This window comes from Ranitomeya imitator, chromosome 4, assembly GCF_032444005.1.
Source record: "Ranitomeya imitator isolate aRanImi1 chromosome 4, aRanImi1.pri, whole genome shotgun sequence".
NCBI lineage: Eukaryota > Metazoa > Chordata > Amphibia > Anura > Dendrobatidae > Ranitomeya > Ranitomeya imitator.
Genome location: NC_091285.1, coordinates 411,564,743 through 411,581,997, shown reverse-complemented (window position 1 = coordinate 411,581,997; position 17,255 = coordinate 411,564,743). Strand labels below are relative to the sequence as shown.

Below are 17,255 nucleotides of genomic sequence, written 5' to 3'. Positions count from 1 at the left end.
CCCACCTCGCTCCTATAGACTTATGAGTCCTTTCCTCTGTGTGTAGGGAGAGACCGATCAGTCTCCAGCATGGGAGCGGGACGACGGCAGCAGGGATCGGTCTTGGACTGGTTGGCCCCTCGCGCGGCAGCATTTCAGAGCAAACCATTCATACTATAATAACGCAGCCGCTGTCTGATTCATGCTGACTGTAGTTCACACAGCATGAATCTCACAAGATCCCTTTAATGAATGTTGAAAGGAGCAAGTTCATGACATGAACCCTTAAACATGATGGTCCCGTTAGGCCACGTATGTTGTCTGTACGTTATACGGTGTCGTAGATAAAAGCAGCCCATAGTAACAGACACTGAGTGTAATAACGCTGTTATAATCCACGCTTATCCTTTGCATTGCCAGAAATGTAAGATAGAAGCAAGAAGCTTTCTAATAAGATGCTGGTCACAAGATCTGGCTTTCTTTTTTTCATCTGATGGAAATCCAGTTCTAGCTGGCTGATCTTTCCCAACCCTGGTCTTGTTCTCTTCATTCTCATGCAGATATTCTGTCAATGTCGCTCCTTTATTAAGCACAGATTTCTAGGGCTTTAGGTCAACGTGGGAATCTAGCCCGGGAAATGCCAGGCTCCTGTCTCACAGGGATTTGCAGGTCAGGCTGAGCTCCTGGACAGAGCCCTTGCTGACGACGGGCCTTCAGGGGAATATTTCTGCATGGTCTAATCCCCGGGCACTCAATTAACTTCAGCGAAAGTCTGTAACTCAGCGGCTTGGCTTTATTTTATTGGAATTAATTTTATAGGCTCTTTATTTCTGAATATAGTCGTTGAATTGACCAAATAGCTGTTACTGACCCATACCAGGTCGCAGTTCTGAGTTGCTCACATGGGCTTAAATATATTTTTATGGCTGTGATGGCACTGTTATCTCTAATCTGTGTGCTCTGGGAAGGAGAGAGTTAAACCCACATACTAATAAGGTCATTGAACCCGATAAGGGCAGTAGCTGTCTGCAAGGTGTCAATTTTTTTTACAAGCATCTTGGAGGGATAAGAGATAATCATCCAATAAGTGATTCACAACATGCATCGGGTCTTGCAAACTCCCACTGCAAAACTTACTTTAAAAAAAAAAAAAGTTTCCAAATGATGATGTAAAAAATACGATTTATGCTATTTACGGCTACTTAGAGAAAACTGAGATAATTGTTTATTATTCCAACCATTCATATGTAAAAACAAGCAACTTTGCAATTTAGCCCTCCGTTGTCAGGAACGTTCTATAGTGTGCAGCTTGTTCCCTAGGTTACCAGCTCACCCTACAGTCCCAGAGTGGCCGACTACCTAGGCAAGAAGTTCTCTCTCTATGATTTACTGGATTCCTGTATCCTGCCAGCATTAGTCCCCCTTCGCTTCTCCCATGCTGCAGAGGCAAAATTACCTGTGCTAGCAGCCCGGGGGAGAGCACAGTTTGTACCAGCAATGCAGCCAATGCCATTGGTCGGTACTGTCAATTTTCAGGAGTGAGCTGACCGTGAGCAGTGCTTCCCTGATACATCGTGAGAAAATTAATTTTAAAAGGAGGAAAATGCTCATCTTGCATTTTGTATTCCCCCCCCCCCCCCCCTTTGGCATTCATTCATCAGCGTTTAGTCGCAATTCAACTGAAGGAATACCCATGAGTGGCATGGCAGCTGCAGTTTGCATCAGGTGCTCGGGTATGACGCAAATATTTGCGGGGATCTGCGATACTTCATTCATTCTCGAGCTCCAGATGAAAACTCGAGTAGCGAGCACTTGCGCTCAACACTAGAGATGAGCGAACATTGTCACATGCAGCTGCGGCGCCGGACAGCTGATTATCGGGAGTGATCCAGGTAGTCAGGTTCCCGCTGCAGCTATTCGGGAAGCGCTAAAGCTATTTGGATAAGGAGCCAACGATGTTCGCTCATCTCTACTCGGCACTAGCCGTCATATCGTTTTTTGTTTGTTTGGTTCTTTTTAGACTTTTGAAACTCCTCCCCCCAATTCTAACTCTAACCCTAACTGCAAAGAATGGGAAAAAAAACTATCGTATAATTTTCATATAACTAAGGGGGTGACAAAGGGGGATTTGATTTACACTTTTTTTTTTTTAATTTGAGCACTGATAGACCCTATCACAGTGATCAAAAGGAACAAATACGAAAACCGCCCTATTGTTGCCTGGTATCGGACGGAAGTTCTCGGTGGGTGCATGCGACTGCCATTTTTTCCCAGGAAGATTTCTCAGCGGTGCTGAGGAATAAGTACACTTAACTGCCACCGTTGAAAGCCTTTATTAGCGGCCGATAAGGGGTTAAATCTCACAAAAAAAAATCCTCAGGCTCTGTATGTAATCAGAGCTGCAATAAGGCCGAATACACCTGTATAGATGTTATAGAGCTGTACAACCAGGGTGGTGGAGTCGGTAAGCCAAACCACATACTGACTCCCAACTCCTCAATTTCCATGACTTCTGACTCCAACTCTGACTACGACTCCGACCTCCAGCACTGGTCACTACTGAGCATGTACATAAAGTGCAGCACAGATTCATCTCATCTAAAAGCCGAGATCCTTAGATCAGGAACAGAACAGACATTTCATAACTTTCCCAAATCAAGAAAACTTTTCCAGCTACTGTACCCAATGTATTACCTATATGTTAGGAGTCTGTCCGTATTATACAGACTGCACCAAAATTGGCTCCAACTCCATAGACCTGTGTACAACATGGAACCATAATATGACTGTATTAGGTCTTAAAGCTCACATAGACGAGGAGATATTTGGGAATGGGGAGGGAGCTGCGGGTCATCCGAGACTCGGTCAGCTCTGCTATGTAGCAAGGAGGCCGCATTTCCCCTGTAACCAGAGATAGTGTAATGGAAATTATATGAAAATAATGAAATGCACTGACAAAGAACTCTCATTACCTTATGGAGGCACAATATTTAACATTAATGAAGCATAATTCGCATTTTAAAAATAAATAAATCTGATGGAATATAGGCTGAACTGGATGGACAAATGTGTTTTTTTCGGCCTTGCTAGCTATGTAAATCCATTGTCATAACAAATAGTTGTTACTATCTCCACCCCATAAGTGTCCAATATTTCTAAGAATAATTGTTACAGAAAGGGAACAAATTTTATGTATTTTACCTAATCCTGTGTACTTAAAAAAAAAAAAAAAAAAAACTAAGCAAAAAAAAAAAACAGAGAAAATAAGGGAAATGTTTTTATCACCCAATATACTAAAAAAAGAGTGCAAGCGAGCGAATGGGGAAGTATCCTAAAAATGAAGCCCTGTGTTCATTATAAAAAGATGCAAAAACTATTAGAATGAGCGAATTCTTTACAGCTCTTTACTCCCAGGCACATTTTCATTTTTTCTTTTGTACATGTGGTTTAATGCCCCAATCCTTAGCTGGTTAAGGGAGATAGGTTGTGTCTGACAGCGCCTTACTGCTCTCTCCCAAAGGAAGAACGTGTGTGTTTGGCCGAGCGTGCAAGAGTAATGGTTTGGAGCAGCGTTTCCCAAACTCCAGTCCTCACGGCCCCAACACTTCATGTTCTCCAGATTTCCTTAGTATCACACAGGTGATGGACGTATCATCAAGGCATCGGGAATTCTCACCTGTACAGCAGTACGGAAATCCTGAACACATGAGGACGGGCTTTGGGAAACACTGGGTTGGAGAAATAACTTAATATCCCATGGTCTCACGGAGGTCTTAGGCCTATGGCCATGTTAAATCTAAATAAATAAAAAAAAGCGCTTAGCATGGAACCACTATTTAGATGATTCTTCTCCACTAGTATGATCTTGATGACTGCATTGGATAGTTCAGCAATATGAGATTGGGGGTCTGACACCCGGCCCCTCCACCAGTCACCAGCCTGATATAAGCAGTTAATTGTGCTATATAACATGAGTGTGACTCGGGTAAGGGTTGTGCACAAACCCTGGAACCTAAGAGCCGGATGCAAGAAAACCAGCAGAGAATCCAGATAGAAGCAGAGTAGCGTCACACTACAAAATATTGCATGCGTTACCGCTCATTACAGCCCAGATCATCACATCTCCTGTATCCTGTTCATAGAAGTTGTGGATGATATTCCAGAAGTCTTCCTCACCTTGTGTGCCTGTCACTACGGCTTGGAACACGCTCATTTCCAGTAATGGTTTGGGAGCGGACATTCATTCTATCATTTTGGTACTTGATTGATCTGCTAGCACACTTATCAGTAGATGAAGGTGAACGATCTTGTTCAGATGTTACTGAACAGCTATCATAAGAGGCAAAAAAATCTATATTTTTTTGCCTTTGCTGATTATATCCTCTTTCACTAGCTGCTTCCTACACAGACAGCTCAGATGATGAGACCTCTCCGCGGGACAAACAGCAGAAGAACTCCAAGGGCAGCAGTGACTTCTGCGTGAAGAACATCAAGCAGGCGGAATTTGGTCGTCGGGAGATTGAAATTGCTGAGCAAGGTAAGGGTGGTCCGGTGTTGGGAAGGTACTTCATCTTGAATTAGCACAAAGTGTAGAATCCTCTGTAAAGAGATCCATCACGAGATGAAAATGGCCAGTTCTTGCTCTTATTTTATTCCCGCTGCTCCACTGAGTTTTCAGTTTCTTATTTTTTAAATCCCCAATTCTGTTTCAGAGATGTGGTCTTTTTATTTGGTGTTATTATCTTATGGTCTTTACCAAGGGGTTGTCTTACAGGATTATGTGGGGGGGGGGGGGGGGGGGTCTTTAGACTGCTCTGCATTATTACCCTGTGAACAGCACCTCCTTGTAAAGGCTATAGTAGAAATTGGCACACAATGAATAGGCTTGTATTGTCTGAAATGTATGGCGGATACAAAAAGCAAAGAAAGCAGAATACTCGGGAGCAGCAAGGGCAAAAATTGTCCATTTTGTCAACCGGTGACAAATCCTCTTTTAAAAGGAATCTGTCAGCGAGATTTCAAACTGCATTATTTATATGTGCATGTAACCCTTTCAAAGAAAAGCCCAGCAATACCTTTACATGGCCAGTCCATTGCTGAGCTACTGAGAAATCAGTGTTTAGAAATGATATGCAAATGAGGCTGAAGTACTATTGTAGATCTGAAGCATCGCCACACCAGCTCTATTCCCTGCTCCGCACCACCTCTTTTGCTTGACTGATAGCTCCTATGCTGTGTGATTTTAGGCAAATGTGCTTTGTCAGGCAGCAGGAGGAGGTGATGCTGGGGAGGGAATAGAGCTGGAGTGACATAGGCTTCAGATCTTCAGCCTCATTTGCATATTAATTCAAACGCTATTTTCTCAGTAATGGAGGAACAGACTGGCCATGTAAAGGTATTGCTGGACGTGTCTTTGACAGAACTACATTGCAGATATAAATGGTTTTGGGGTGAAATTCTGACAGATTCCCTTTAAGTAAATTTGTCACAAGGTTTATGCCCACCCCCCACCCAAGGGTAATATAAAGTAGTGACGGAGGCCTGAATTTGGGTGCTGCCACTAGCAGTAGTTTTCAGAAAATCACAGTTTAAAAACTACAATTGAGCAGACTCCTGTATAGTCCTTAAAGGTCATATACATCTACTCACTTTTTTATATTCACGTTTTAGGAGTGTAAAGTTAAGCAACTTTCTAAATAGTTTTCATTAAAAAAGTGTTCTACCATTTTGTAATATGTCTGGAAGTAAATCTGTCAGAGCTCCTGGTTCTTGTGATTGCTCTTTGCTCTCATCTCACTTCTGCAAGTGTCAGGAAACATTCACCCAAAGAGTATTCAGACCGAGACTATAGCTCTGTGGAAACCAGATTTCACGCGGATCAATGTTAGTTCTCATGAATGTTTTTCTACACAGGCCAGCAGTTTTTGGGAAAAATATCACAGCATGCACTAGTCTCATCAGTTATTTGGATAGACTCGCCTACACGTTTCAATAGGTGCAAAAAAACAGATCGTTTTCTATGTTAATATTTGCAAAAGATCTATCTACAGTCTTTGGCAGGGCAGAGAAAATAGGCCATAGATATGGAGGTAGAGAGGAAATAAGTTTCAAATTAGTTATACCGACACATGAAAACAAGAAGACCTCGCACCATAGATACCCAGAGAGCTCACATCCAGCATATATTACAGGGAGGGACACTCCAAGGGAAAAGTCTGACATTGGACCAGACTCCAAATTGCATATTAGGGATCTGAGGATGAAAGCTTCAGACTGAACTTAGTGCAATATTATTAACTAAAGGTAATTACTAACTTGTGTAATAACCTTTCTTTACATGTGGAAGGTGTCCATAGTGTTTAATATTCACGGGCTGCAGCCTCCCCCACCGTCTCCTGACCGCTTTCTCCCTATGCTGTTTAGTTAGAGAGTTTGGCAATCAATCAGCAACAAGAAGGCAAATGAAGTGACTGCTCGTAAACCCTTGGAGGGCGATTCTTCATAACTTTTACGTCACTTTTGAAAAGTCACAATTATTTTCATAATGCCGAGTTGCACAAAAAACGTAGTGTTTTCACGCCAGTTTGTGTCAGTGAAGCCGGGATGTGGATGTGACCGTGGCAAGGTGCTGGCTTTTGTATGCCAGCAATGCTACTCCAATCCTTGACCGGAGGCGCCAAATTCAGTAAGTTGGCAGGCATATCTTAATGAATTCAGCGCCTGCTACTACTGCAAGTATGGCAAAGCGTGATTGCAAGTCTTGATGACTCTGCTCCTAGGACAACACCACTGCTCATTCTGCAGCTGATAGGGATTTTATGAAAACTACAGCAGAACAACATTGACGCAGTCTGGAATTTGGGTTTCTCCTGCTTTTCCCTGCTGTTCAGCGCTCCATAAACCTGGTGACAGATTCCCTTTAATTCTCTTTTATTATTCTCTTAGGCTACGTTCACACTTGCGTTGTGCGCCGCTGCGTCGGCGACGCAACGCACAACGCAAATAAAAACGCACCAAAACGCACGCAAAAACGCTGCGTTTTGCGACGCATGCGTCCTTTTTTGACGAAATTTGGACGCAAGAAAAATGCAACTTGTTGCGTTTTCTGCGCCCGACGCGTGCGGCAAAAAAAACGCATGCGTCGCACAACGCAGCACAACGCATGTCCATGCGTCCCCCATGTTAAATATAGGGGCGCATGACGCATGCGTCGCCGCTGCGTCGCCCGACGCAAACACGCAAAACGCTAATGTGAACGTAGCCTTTTCCGCTCTCAATTGCAGTCACAGTTGTGAAATGTAAAATATTGAACACTATGCACCACTATAGGGCACACACCATGGATATTACTTTCATTGCATATAAGGAGTGAGTATAATGCGATTATGCACTTGATACACGTTGGCTCTCCAAAAGACCACTTCTCTGAGAAGACCACACTCGTATCCAGGCCAGATTTCCTGACACTGCTTTTACGCTCCACAATACATTATGCATGTTGGCCATCTCCTTTCAGTAGACCAACCCCTATAGAAGACTACATATCAGTTTCATTGTGTCTCTCCTAAGTCTCACTGTGGTCAGTGGTTGATGGTCTTATAACGTTGTGTGAAATCTGTAGCCCCAGGCGTTGGATGTAACAGATTTTCTCATATATTTTGTGTCCTGCAGAGATGCCTGCATTGATGGCTTTGCGCAAAAGAGCACAAGGAGAAAAGCCATTAGCTGGAGCCAAGATTGTTGGCTGTACTCACATAACGGCACAAACTGCGGTGAGCGGAGGCCTGCGTGTTTTTATATTTATTCTTTTAATCAAAATGGAAAAACTATTATTATTTAGTCAAGATTTTCTTTGATTTATAGAGGGAAATTTGCATTGTTTTACCCTACAGGACATGAGAAACCTGAGTTCTATCCTTTTTCAATGGCTGAGGAAACCTGTATTTCACATTTTAATACTCTAGTCGTCAAATGCTGCCATTACTGTTACAAATAGCAGTCTCTTGTATTCTCCACTATAGTTCTGACACACTGCTACCTTTTTCCACTCCATTACCACTGGATCCGTCCTCCACTAGTTTTATGCTGTTGGTTGAACATGCTCAGATGCACCTATTGACCCTTTCTAATAAAGCATCTGACACACGGCTCAGCTATGCTATGCAGAAGAGACCATTAATGTTAGCTGAATTTGCACCTAATGACCCCATTTATTTGTGATAAACTGATGCTCCTATGACCATTTCTAATAAAACGAAGACACTCACTTCTGTACATGCAGGGGAGCACATGATTATGCTCTGGAGAACCCCATGAACCGCAAATGGAATGTGGAGCTTGTAAATAGTAATGAATATTGGTCAAACATTGGGTCAGTCACTATATTAAAAACCCATCAATGGTTGCCTCATCCATAGAAATAAAAGTTGTCCATGTTTCTTGATCTTTCCATCAGCCTGCAGTAGAGCAGAGGGAGGGGTCTGCATCACTGGGGAGAAGCAGGGTGCAGCTAGGAAATGTGATTTTAGCAGATAAGCATGGGACCACACATTCAGCTCTGTGAGGCTGGATCCACATAAAGGCAGACGGTGGTGAAAAAAAAGACTACGGGTCAAGAAAGAAACTACGGTATTTGTTGGGCTGTATATTAGGATCATCATATTAATAGTCATGTAGATATTGTGCTTTGTAAAAAATACAATTGTGGGAATAACCATTTACTGTATTCCGGTGATCGTTAATCTCCACGTAATCATGACAATACAATGTTGGCAGGAGACCAATTGCTTGAACTGCTTTAATTTTCCAGGTCCTGATTGAGACCTTGGGCGCATTAGGAGCTCAGTGTAGGTGGGCAGCCTGCAACATCTACTCCACCCTAAATGAAGTGGCTGCCGCCTTGGCTGAAATTGGTAAGTGGTTATCACCTTCGTGCACAGACACCTGCTATATTCTCTATGCTGTAAGTTATTAATGTGCAGTTGTGAATTGTCCTCATGAGAAAACGTGTAGGTAATGTGTGAACCTTCTCCACGTCCAGGTGTTCCAGTGTTCTCTTGGAAAGGGGAATCAGAAGATGACTTCTGGTGGTGCATTGACCGATGTGTAAATGTGGAAGGTTGGCAACCCAACATGGTGAGGCTTTTGGCTGTTTAGTTGTTAAAAATGGAAACTGCTCAAACTGTGATATTGTCGGTAAATGATTGTCATTAAAACCTAGAATTCATAGAGCATGCCTAATAAACGGTGTCTTCAAGTGCAATAAGCTTTTGGTCAGTCTTCCGTGGCTGAGAGGGCTATAGGGCAAGCTGAGGAGCCTTCTCTGCTGCTTCATGTATACTGATCATTGAAATGCTAATCGAATAGGCAGTGTGCCCTTTTTGAAAAGATGTCAGAAGCTCTGTGCAGGAATACATAGCATTGCTCTATTATATACTTTGACAATCACCCATGGCACCTTACTAAGCAGCTGTAGGCACTGTGCCAACCTACTGGGGGGATAATATCACCCATTGTGTCTGTACCTTTAGTTTAACATGGATGATTCTGATGACAGGTTCTCTTTATGTAATTTCACTTTTGTAATTTTTTTTTTTATTTTTTATTACAGTTAACTCAATTATGATAGATTTTGTGTTTGCATATATATTGGTCTCTACAAAATGCTGCTGCGTTCCTCCTTTTTGCAAGTTATGTATTCATTGCACTAGGCATCTGTTCACACTATATGGAGGTGCTGGTCAGGTTTTTATTCTATGCAGTTATCCATTGGCAGTTGCTACTGCCTCCTTTCTGACTCTGCCTCCCACTCTGCAGCCTAAGGGTATGTTCACACGTTCAGGATTTCCATCCTTTTTTTTTCCTGACTGTTTTTTAAAAAACTGCAGCTCTTGGCAGAAAACGCAGGTCCTTTTTTTGGTCCTTTTTTGGTCCGTTTTTGATGCGTTTTTTGATGCGTTTTTTGATGCGTTTTTTTGATGCAGTTTTCTAGCCAGAGTCTGTGTGTTTTCTAGGAATTTTTTTAGGGTTAAAATGGCTGAAAATACCCTAACCCTACCCCTAACCCTACCCCTAACCCTACCCCTAACCCTAACCCTAACCCTACCCCTAACCCTACCCCTAACCCTACCCCTAACCCTAACCCTACCCCTAACCCTACCCCTAACCCTAACCCTACCCCTAACCCTACCCCTAACCCTACCCCTACCCCTATTCTAACCTTAGTGAAAAAAAAAAAAAAAAAATTCTTTATTTTTTTTATTGTCCCTACCTATGGGGGTGACAAAGGGGGGGGGTGTCATTTACTATTTTTTTATTTTGATCACTGAGATAGGTTATATCTCAGTGATCAAAATGCACTTTGGCACGAACCTGCCGGCCGGCAGATTCGGCGGGCGCACTGCGCATGCGCCCGCCATTTTGCAAGATGGCGGCGCCCAGGGAGAAGACGGCCGGACGGACACCGGGACGCCGGGTGAGTATAAGGGGGGGAGATTAGGGCACGGGGGGGGCATCAGAGCACTGGGGGGGGGCATCGGAGCACTGGGGGGGGGGCATCGGAGCACGGGGGGGCGGGATCGGAACACGGGGGGGGGGGGGCAGCCACACTCCGCCCACGCACTTCCGCCCGCTCCCCGCACTTCCTGCTGCAGCGGTTCTGCACATCAAATCGCAGTAAAACCCGCAGATATATTTTTGATCTGCGGGTTTTACTGCGGTTTGGACCTCACAATGGAGGTCTATGGGTGCAGAACCGCTGCGGCTCCGGAAAAAGAATTGACATGCTCCTTCTTTTTTCCGGGAGCTATTCAGCGCGTCTTTTTTTTAACAATTTCCGGACCATGTGCACAGTGTGTCCTGTTTTCCATAGGGTACAGTGTACTGTACCCTGCATGGAAAACAGCTGCGGAACCGCAGCGGCAAAACCGCCGCGGTTCCGCGGTAAAAAACGCACTGTGTGAACATGGCCTAAGGGTGTTTATAATCAGCTCTGGTTCCTACCAGCATACTTACGTGTACAGGTTTGTAACCCAGAAGAGGCATGTTGCCCATTCACACTGTAGACTTTTAGCTCGCGAAGCATGTTTTAGATGATGGGACCCATCAGAAGTGTCACCTTGTTTTGGTTGATGGGCGCACATGAATTGGCCAATTTATGCACTATATGGAGGTGCTGGTCAGGTTTTCTGTTCTATGCAGTATGAAAATTGGGTGTTTTTGTAGCATGAGATATGATGTAAATATAGTAGTAGTAATAATATATTGTATTAGAATATGATATACAGCTCTGGCAAAAATTAAGAGACCACTGCAAAATTTTCAGTTTGTCTGATTTTTCTCTTTATAGGTATATTTTTAACATGTCTCCGAAGTTCCAAACAATACATTTTGTATGTGTATTCTGAAAATAAGAAATGGTCAAAATAACAAAAACATGCATTGCTTGCAAACCTCAAATAATGCAAAAAAAAAAAAAGTTCATAATCATTTAGAGACAACAATACTAATGTTTTAACTCAGGAAGAGTTCAGAAATCAATATTTTGTGGAATAACCATGATTTCTAATCACAGCTTTCATGCGTCTTGGCATGCTTTCCACCAGTCTTTCACACTGCTTTTGGGTGACCTTATGCCACTCCTGGTACAACAGTGTAAGCAGTTCTTTGTTTGATGGCTTGTGACTATCCATCTTCCTCTTGATTACATTCCAGAGGTTTTCAATGTGGTTCAGGTCTGGAGATTGGGCTGCCCATGACAGGGATTTGATGTGGTGGTCCTTCATCCACACCTTGATTGACCTAGCGGTGTGGCATGGATGGCGCATTGTCCTGCTGGAAAAACCAGTCTCCAGAGTTGGGGAACATTGCCTGAGCAGAAGGAATCAACTGTTTTTCTATGATAGCCTTGTATGCAGCTTGATTCATACGTCCTTCGCAAAGATTAACCTGCCCAATTCCAGCCTTGCTGAAGCATCCCCAGATCATCACTGATCCTCCACCAAATTTCACAGTGGGTGCAAGACCATGTGGCTTGTACGCCTCCCCCGGTCTCCGTCTAACCATTCGATGACCAGGTGTTGATCTGGAGATGCTTCAGCAAGGCTGGAATTAGGCAGGTTAATCTTTGCGAAGGAAGTATGAATCAAGCCACATACAAGGTTATCCTGGAAAAACGGTTGATTCCTTCTGCTCAGGTAATGTTCCCCAACTGTGAGGACTGGTTTTTTCCAGCAGGACAATGCGCCATGCCACACCGCTAGGTCAATCAAGGTGTGGATGAAGAACCACCACATCAAATCCCTGTCATGACCAGCCCAATCTTCAGACCTAAACCCCATTGAAAACCTCTGGATGTAATCAAAAGGAAGATGGATAGAAGCCATCAAACAAATAAGAACTGCTTACATTTTTGTACCAGGACTGGCATAAAGTCACCGAAAAGCAGTGTGAAAGACTGGTGGAAAGCATGCCAAAACTCATGAAAGCTGTGATTAAAAATCATGGTTATTCCACAAAATATTGATTTCCGACCTCTTCTTGAGTTAAACCATTAGTATTGTTTTTTCTAAATGATTGAGCTTGTTTTTTTGCATTATTTGAGGTCTGCAAGCAATGAATTTTTTGTTATTTTAACCATTTCTCATTTTCAGAAAATGAATACAAAATACTTGGAACTTTGCAGACATGTTGTCAGTAGTTTATAGAATAAAAGAACAATTTACATTTTACTCCAAAATATACGGTACCTATAAAGAGAAAAATCAGACAAACTGAAAATTTTGCAATGGTCTCTTAATTTTTGCCAGAGCTGTATAATGTTGCTCTAGCTCTATATGTCTGGATGCAGTAAATGAGAATAAAGCAGCGGTGTATGGAATTTAGCTGAGGAAGCCCTAGACCAGTCTGCTGCCTCATCTTACCCTGCCTGTGTGCAGCGGGGGTGCTATGGGAGTCGCTGTATGTGCTGCCGCCTGGTGACTGCTTATGGCCGGTCACAGTCACACTGCTCAGGCCATTATAGTCATAGTCCGTGTTAGTCTGTTTTGTTAACGTGTCCCAGGAAACCGGAATGGACTGTGAGGAAGCTGCAACGTTTAACGCCGCTTTGGGAAGGAGCAGCTTGTATCTGAACACAAATGTCCTCTCACACAGACCATTGATCATTCTGATGCCTCCACAATAGTTGTTGCCCAGACTCTGCAGTGGACGGAGGCAGAGATCTGCCAAGTAGAAGTTGCTTAGATACACATTGGGCAGAGGGGAAGTGCACAATATGGGGGATGTGCCCCAGCATCTCAATGAGCGCGTAGATGGTGGGAACTGTACATCCTACTGGGATGCCACTGTCGCTACGTTTGAGGCCTGGCAAAAACAGACATACAACCGTGCACAGGGGTCAGTAGCATGTGTTCTTTTTGTCTACCTGGATATAACAAAAAGGTCTAGTTATACTGCTACTGCAATGGCAGAAGACAAAGCCAAAAAAAAGTGTCGGCAAAATATGAAGCCATCCTTCATGACGGATGACGTTGCTTCTGTGCCCATAGAATCAGGAGTGAGTACAGCTGCCAAATAGAACTCCCCTTCGTATTACCTCTGATCTCTGAGCTAACGGAACATGTAATAACATGGTGGGTGTTGTCTGCTGGCTCCTCGCCTGCACTAGACAAAACGTTATTATACACGTGCTTGAGGCGCAGTTATCGATCTGCTCATTAGTGACCATAAACCTAAATGGGCTGCGATAAGAGACACGTGAACTGAAGCTCTGCCTTTAACACTGAATGGACTGGAGCTTTTCCTAGGCAGAGCACATTGTATACAGTTGTCTGAGAATAGTCAGTATCACCTGTGTTTTTGTCTTTTAACCCTTAGCTGTTTGTGGGCTTTTCAGTCCAGTGGGCAGTCCTAACTGTGACTGACAGCTATCGTTGTTATACAAAGGAAACGGTCAGTCACTGATAGGACCGCCCACTGGACCTGAAATCTCAAAGAGCAGCATTTACATGGTGACCGATATCTTTGAACAACCACAAAATCGCCAGAAAGTCTTTAGCTGGCCATGCCCTAGGGATTTCTGAGAGCCATTTTCTGTAGACTTGGCACTCCTGTTTGGTCTCTGCTGCTCCTGACTTGACATGATGACTACAGCTAAACTTGACCACTGCAGCCAATCATATCAGCAGTCTAATGCCTTGTACCTCTGTATCACTGCTGAGACTAGGGATTGGCTGCAGCAGTCATGTGCACTGTAGTCATGATGTCACCACTGCAGCTTGTCACCAAAGATGGAAGCGATGTTGGAGAGGCATTGCCAAATTAGGGGAAGTTGTGCTAGTAGCACCTAAGAATATTCATAAAAACGTATCATTGGATAACCCCTTTAATCCTCTTTATGTAATGACTTCATATCCGTTACCTTTGCAGATCCTTGATGATGGTGGAGACCTCACACACTGGATATATAAGAAGTATCCAAACATGTTCAAAAAAATCAAGGGCATTGTGGAGGAGAGCGTAACGGGTGTGCACCGGTGAGTAGCACCGACCGTATTATATAGCATATATTATGGTGACATTCTTTCATATTCTAGCTCAGTATTATACCGATGTTGTCCACCTTGCTCATCTCAGTATTATACCGATGTTGTCCACCTTGCTCATCATAAGCAGTGACCTTTACAAATGTCTTTTTGGTTACAGCCTGTACCAGTTGTCTAAAGCCGGAAAGCTCTGTGTTCCTGCCATGAATGTCAATGATTCTGTCACCAAGCAGAAGTTTGACAATTTGTACTGCTGTCGCGAGTCCATCCTGGATGGGTAATGATAAATCTGATTATTTTATGTCTTAAGGCCCCTTCACATTAAGCGACGCTGCAGCGATACCGACAACGATCCGGATCGCTGCAGCGTCGCTGTATGGTCGCTGGAGAGCTGTCACACAGACAGCTCTCCAGCGACCAACGATCCCGAAGTCCCCGGGTAACCAGGGTAAACATCGGGTTACTAAGCGCAGGGCCGCGCTTAGTAACCCAATGTTTACCCTGGTTACCAGCGTAAAAGTAAAAAAAACAAACACTACATACTTGCCTACCACTGTCTGTCCCCGGCGCTCTGCTTCTCTGCACTCCTCCTGTACTGGCTGTGAGCACAGCGGCCGGAAAGCAGAACGGTGACGTCACCGCTCTGCTTTCCGGCTGACCGACGCTCACAGCCAGTACAGGAGGAGTGCAGAGCACAGCGCCCGGGACAGACAGCGGTAGGTAAGTATGTAGTGTTTGTTTTTTTTACTTTTACGCTGGTAACCAGGGTAAACATCGGGTTACTAAGCGCGGCCCTGCGCTTAGTTACCCGATGTTTACCCTGGTTACCAGTGAAGACATCGCTGGATCGGTGTCACACACGCCGATCCAGCGATGTCCACGGGAGATCCAGCGACGAAATAAAGTTCTGGACTTTGTTCAGCGACCAACGATCTCCCAGCAGGGGCCTGATCGTTGGTCGCTGTCACACATAACGATTTCCTTAACGATATCGTTGCTACGTCACAAAAAGCAACGATATCGTTAACGATATCGTTATGTGTGAAGGTACCTTTAGGCTACTTTCACACATCTGGTTTTCTGTTTCAGGCAGAATCCGGCTATTTTTGGAAAAAAACGGATCCGTTGCAAATAGTGAAAAAACTGATGCGATGTTTTTTTATTTTTAACATGGAGTTTACAGTGAGTTCCTTCCTGGAAAAGGAGAGAGAGAGAGTCCCCAGAAGGGAAAATCTGCATGATTTCAATGGAAAATGCTTTGAAAACCGGATCCTGACGCCGGATTTATTGTTTCACATCCCTGTTTCACACGTTTTTGGCCGGTTCCATCACTGTGCGCTTTTTTCGCCACACAAAAAAAAGTTCCTCATGGACGTTTCTCCGTCCGCTGGAAATGACTATTTGGACGGATCCGGAAAAAAAAACGGATGAAACGTCTGGCCATCAGGTGCAATCCGACGCTAATACAACTCTGAGAAAAAAAACAGATCCGGCGTAAAAAAAAAAAAAAAGGATTTGTTTCTTTCAAAACTTGCCGGATTGTGCCTGAAACAAAAAACCTGATGTGTGAAAGTAGCCTAAGGGACATTTTAATATTTTGTATTGCAGGCCTTACACAAGATCTAGCTGTCAGACCACCTGCCATGCGGGTTCCCCTGACTTCTATCTGACATGTGTGAAAACCCACCCACCTCGTTATTGTGTACAGTAAAGCACCACACTGCTACTATATATACAATTATAAGCAATGACGTATAGTCCTTTCTAAAGAACATCGCAAACATAGGTCATGGGCCTCTCGTCTGTCTGCAGATCGTAACTGAACCCATGCATAGCACGCTTATCTAAATGACCTCTATGGTACATTACCACATTCATTGTATACAACACATTGTGCATTATCGGGGAGTCCTATAAGATTTCCTCTTAATTGCTCTTCATTTACACAGAAATGGAAGTTGGCGAGTAGATAAGTTGTATTTTGTTTGCTCCGTATCCCTGTTGTAAAGCCTTTATCAAGGTTTCTAGATTAATGAGTAACTTGAAAAGACTGCATGGTAACCTTGGGATTGGCTTCTCTTTTACTAGTCCATTGTTCTTGCCTAAATGTTTGCTCCAGGTAGATAAACCGATTACTGGCATTGTTTAGTAATATTAGTTGTGAGGAAAGACCAAGGATGTTTAATGCCCTCATACAAAATAAATCCCCCTTACACACTATATGGATGTTGGCCAAAAGATGGTCCAGCCATTGCACCTGGGTTTTACGAGCAAGATGCTGCCAGATTCAGGGAGAACCAAAGGATCGACAGTCCAGACATGCTGGTTACTCAACTTCCCTGTCAATGAATTGACCAGTGCCCCCATACACCATAAACTGGCATTCAAACCAGTCATAATTGCTGTGGGTTCAGCTGATGTTGGCACACTGCATATGGCTACACACACTTCTTCATGAACCGGGAGCATCAGACGATTGGTGGGCACCTCATCACAAATTTAATTCCAATTCCTCCGGGATAGAATAAGATTTGAGGTGTAGCAAACGCTGCCGCTCGTCATGCCACCATCCCACTACAGGTCCACCCACTTTGTGGGAGTTGGGTGAAAATGGCCAAAAGTCACAATATTTTATCACAGCCTCAAATTGTGCCAAAATTCTGTAACATTTCAAAGCGTTTATGCCAGAACACTGACAAGAAAGCTTTGATGACTTGGGCCCAAAGTGTACAA

At 43.7% G+C, this 17,255-nt stretch overlaps 1 protein-coding gene across 8 annotated transcripts in view; it reads left to right on the top strand.

The window, feature by feature from the left end:
- Positions 1-17,255, top strand: part of AHCYL2 (adenosylhomocysteinase like 2) — a 169,784-nt gene that overhangs the window by 125,461 nt on the left and 27,068 nt on the right. For 4 of the 8 annotated variants that reach the window (XM_069765407.1, XM_069765408.1, XM_069765412.1 and 1 more), the window contains exons 3-8: positions 4,373-4,516; positions 7,651-7,751; positions 8,789-8,891; positions 9,020-9,114; positions 14,407-14,513; positions 14,683-14,799. In XM_069765407.1, the coding sequence (XP_069621508.1) occupies positions 4,373-4,516; positions 7,651-7,751; positions 8,789-8,891; positions 9,020-9,114; positions 14,407-14,513; positions 14,683-14,799 (667 nt within the window). The remainder of the gene's footprint in view (positions 1-4,372; positions 4,517-7,650; positions 7,752-8,788; positions 8,892-9,019; positions 9,115-14,406; positions 14,514-14,682; positions 14,800-17,255) is intronic. The other 4 variants (XM_069765410.1, XM_069765409.1, XM_069765414.1 and 1 more) reach the window with 1 other exon arrangement.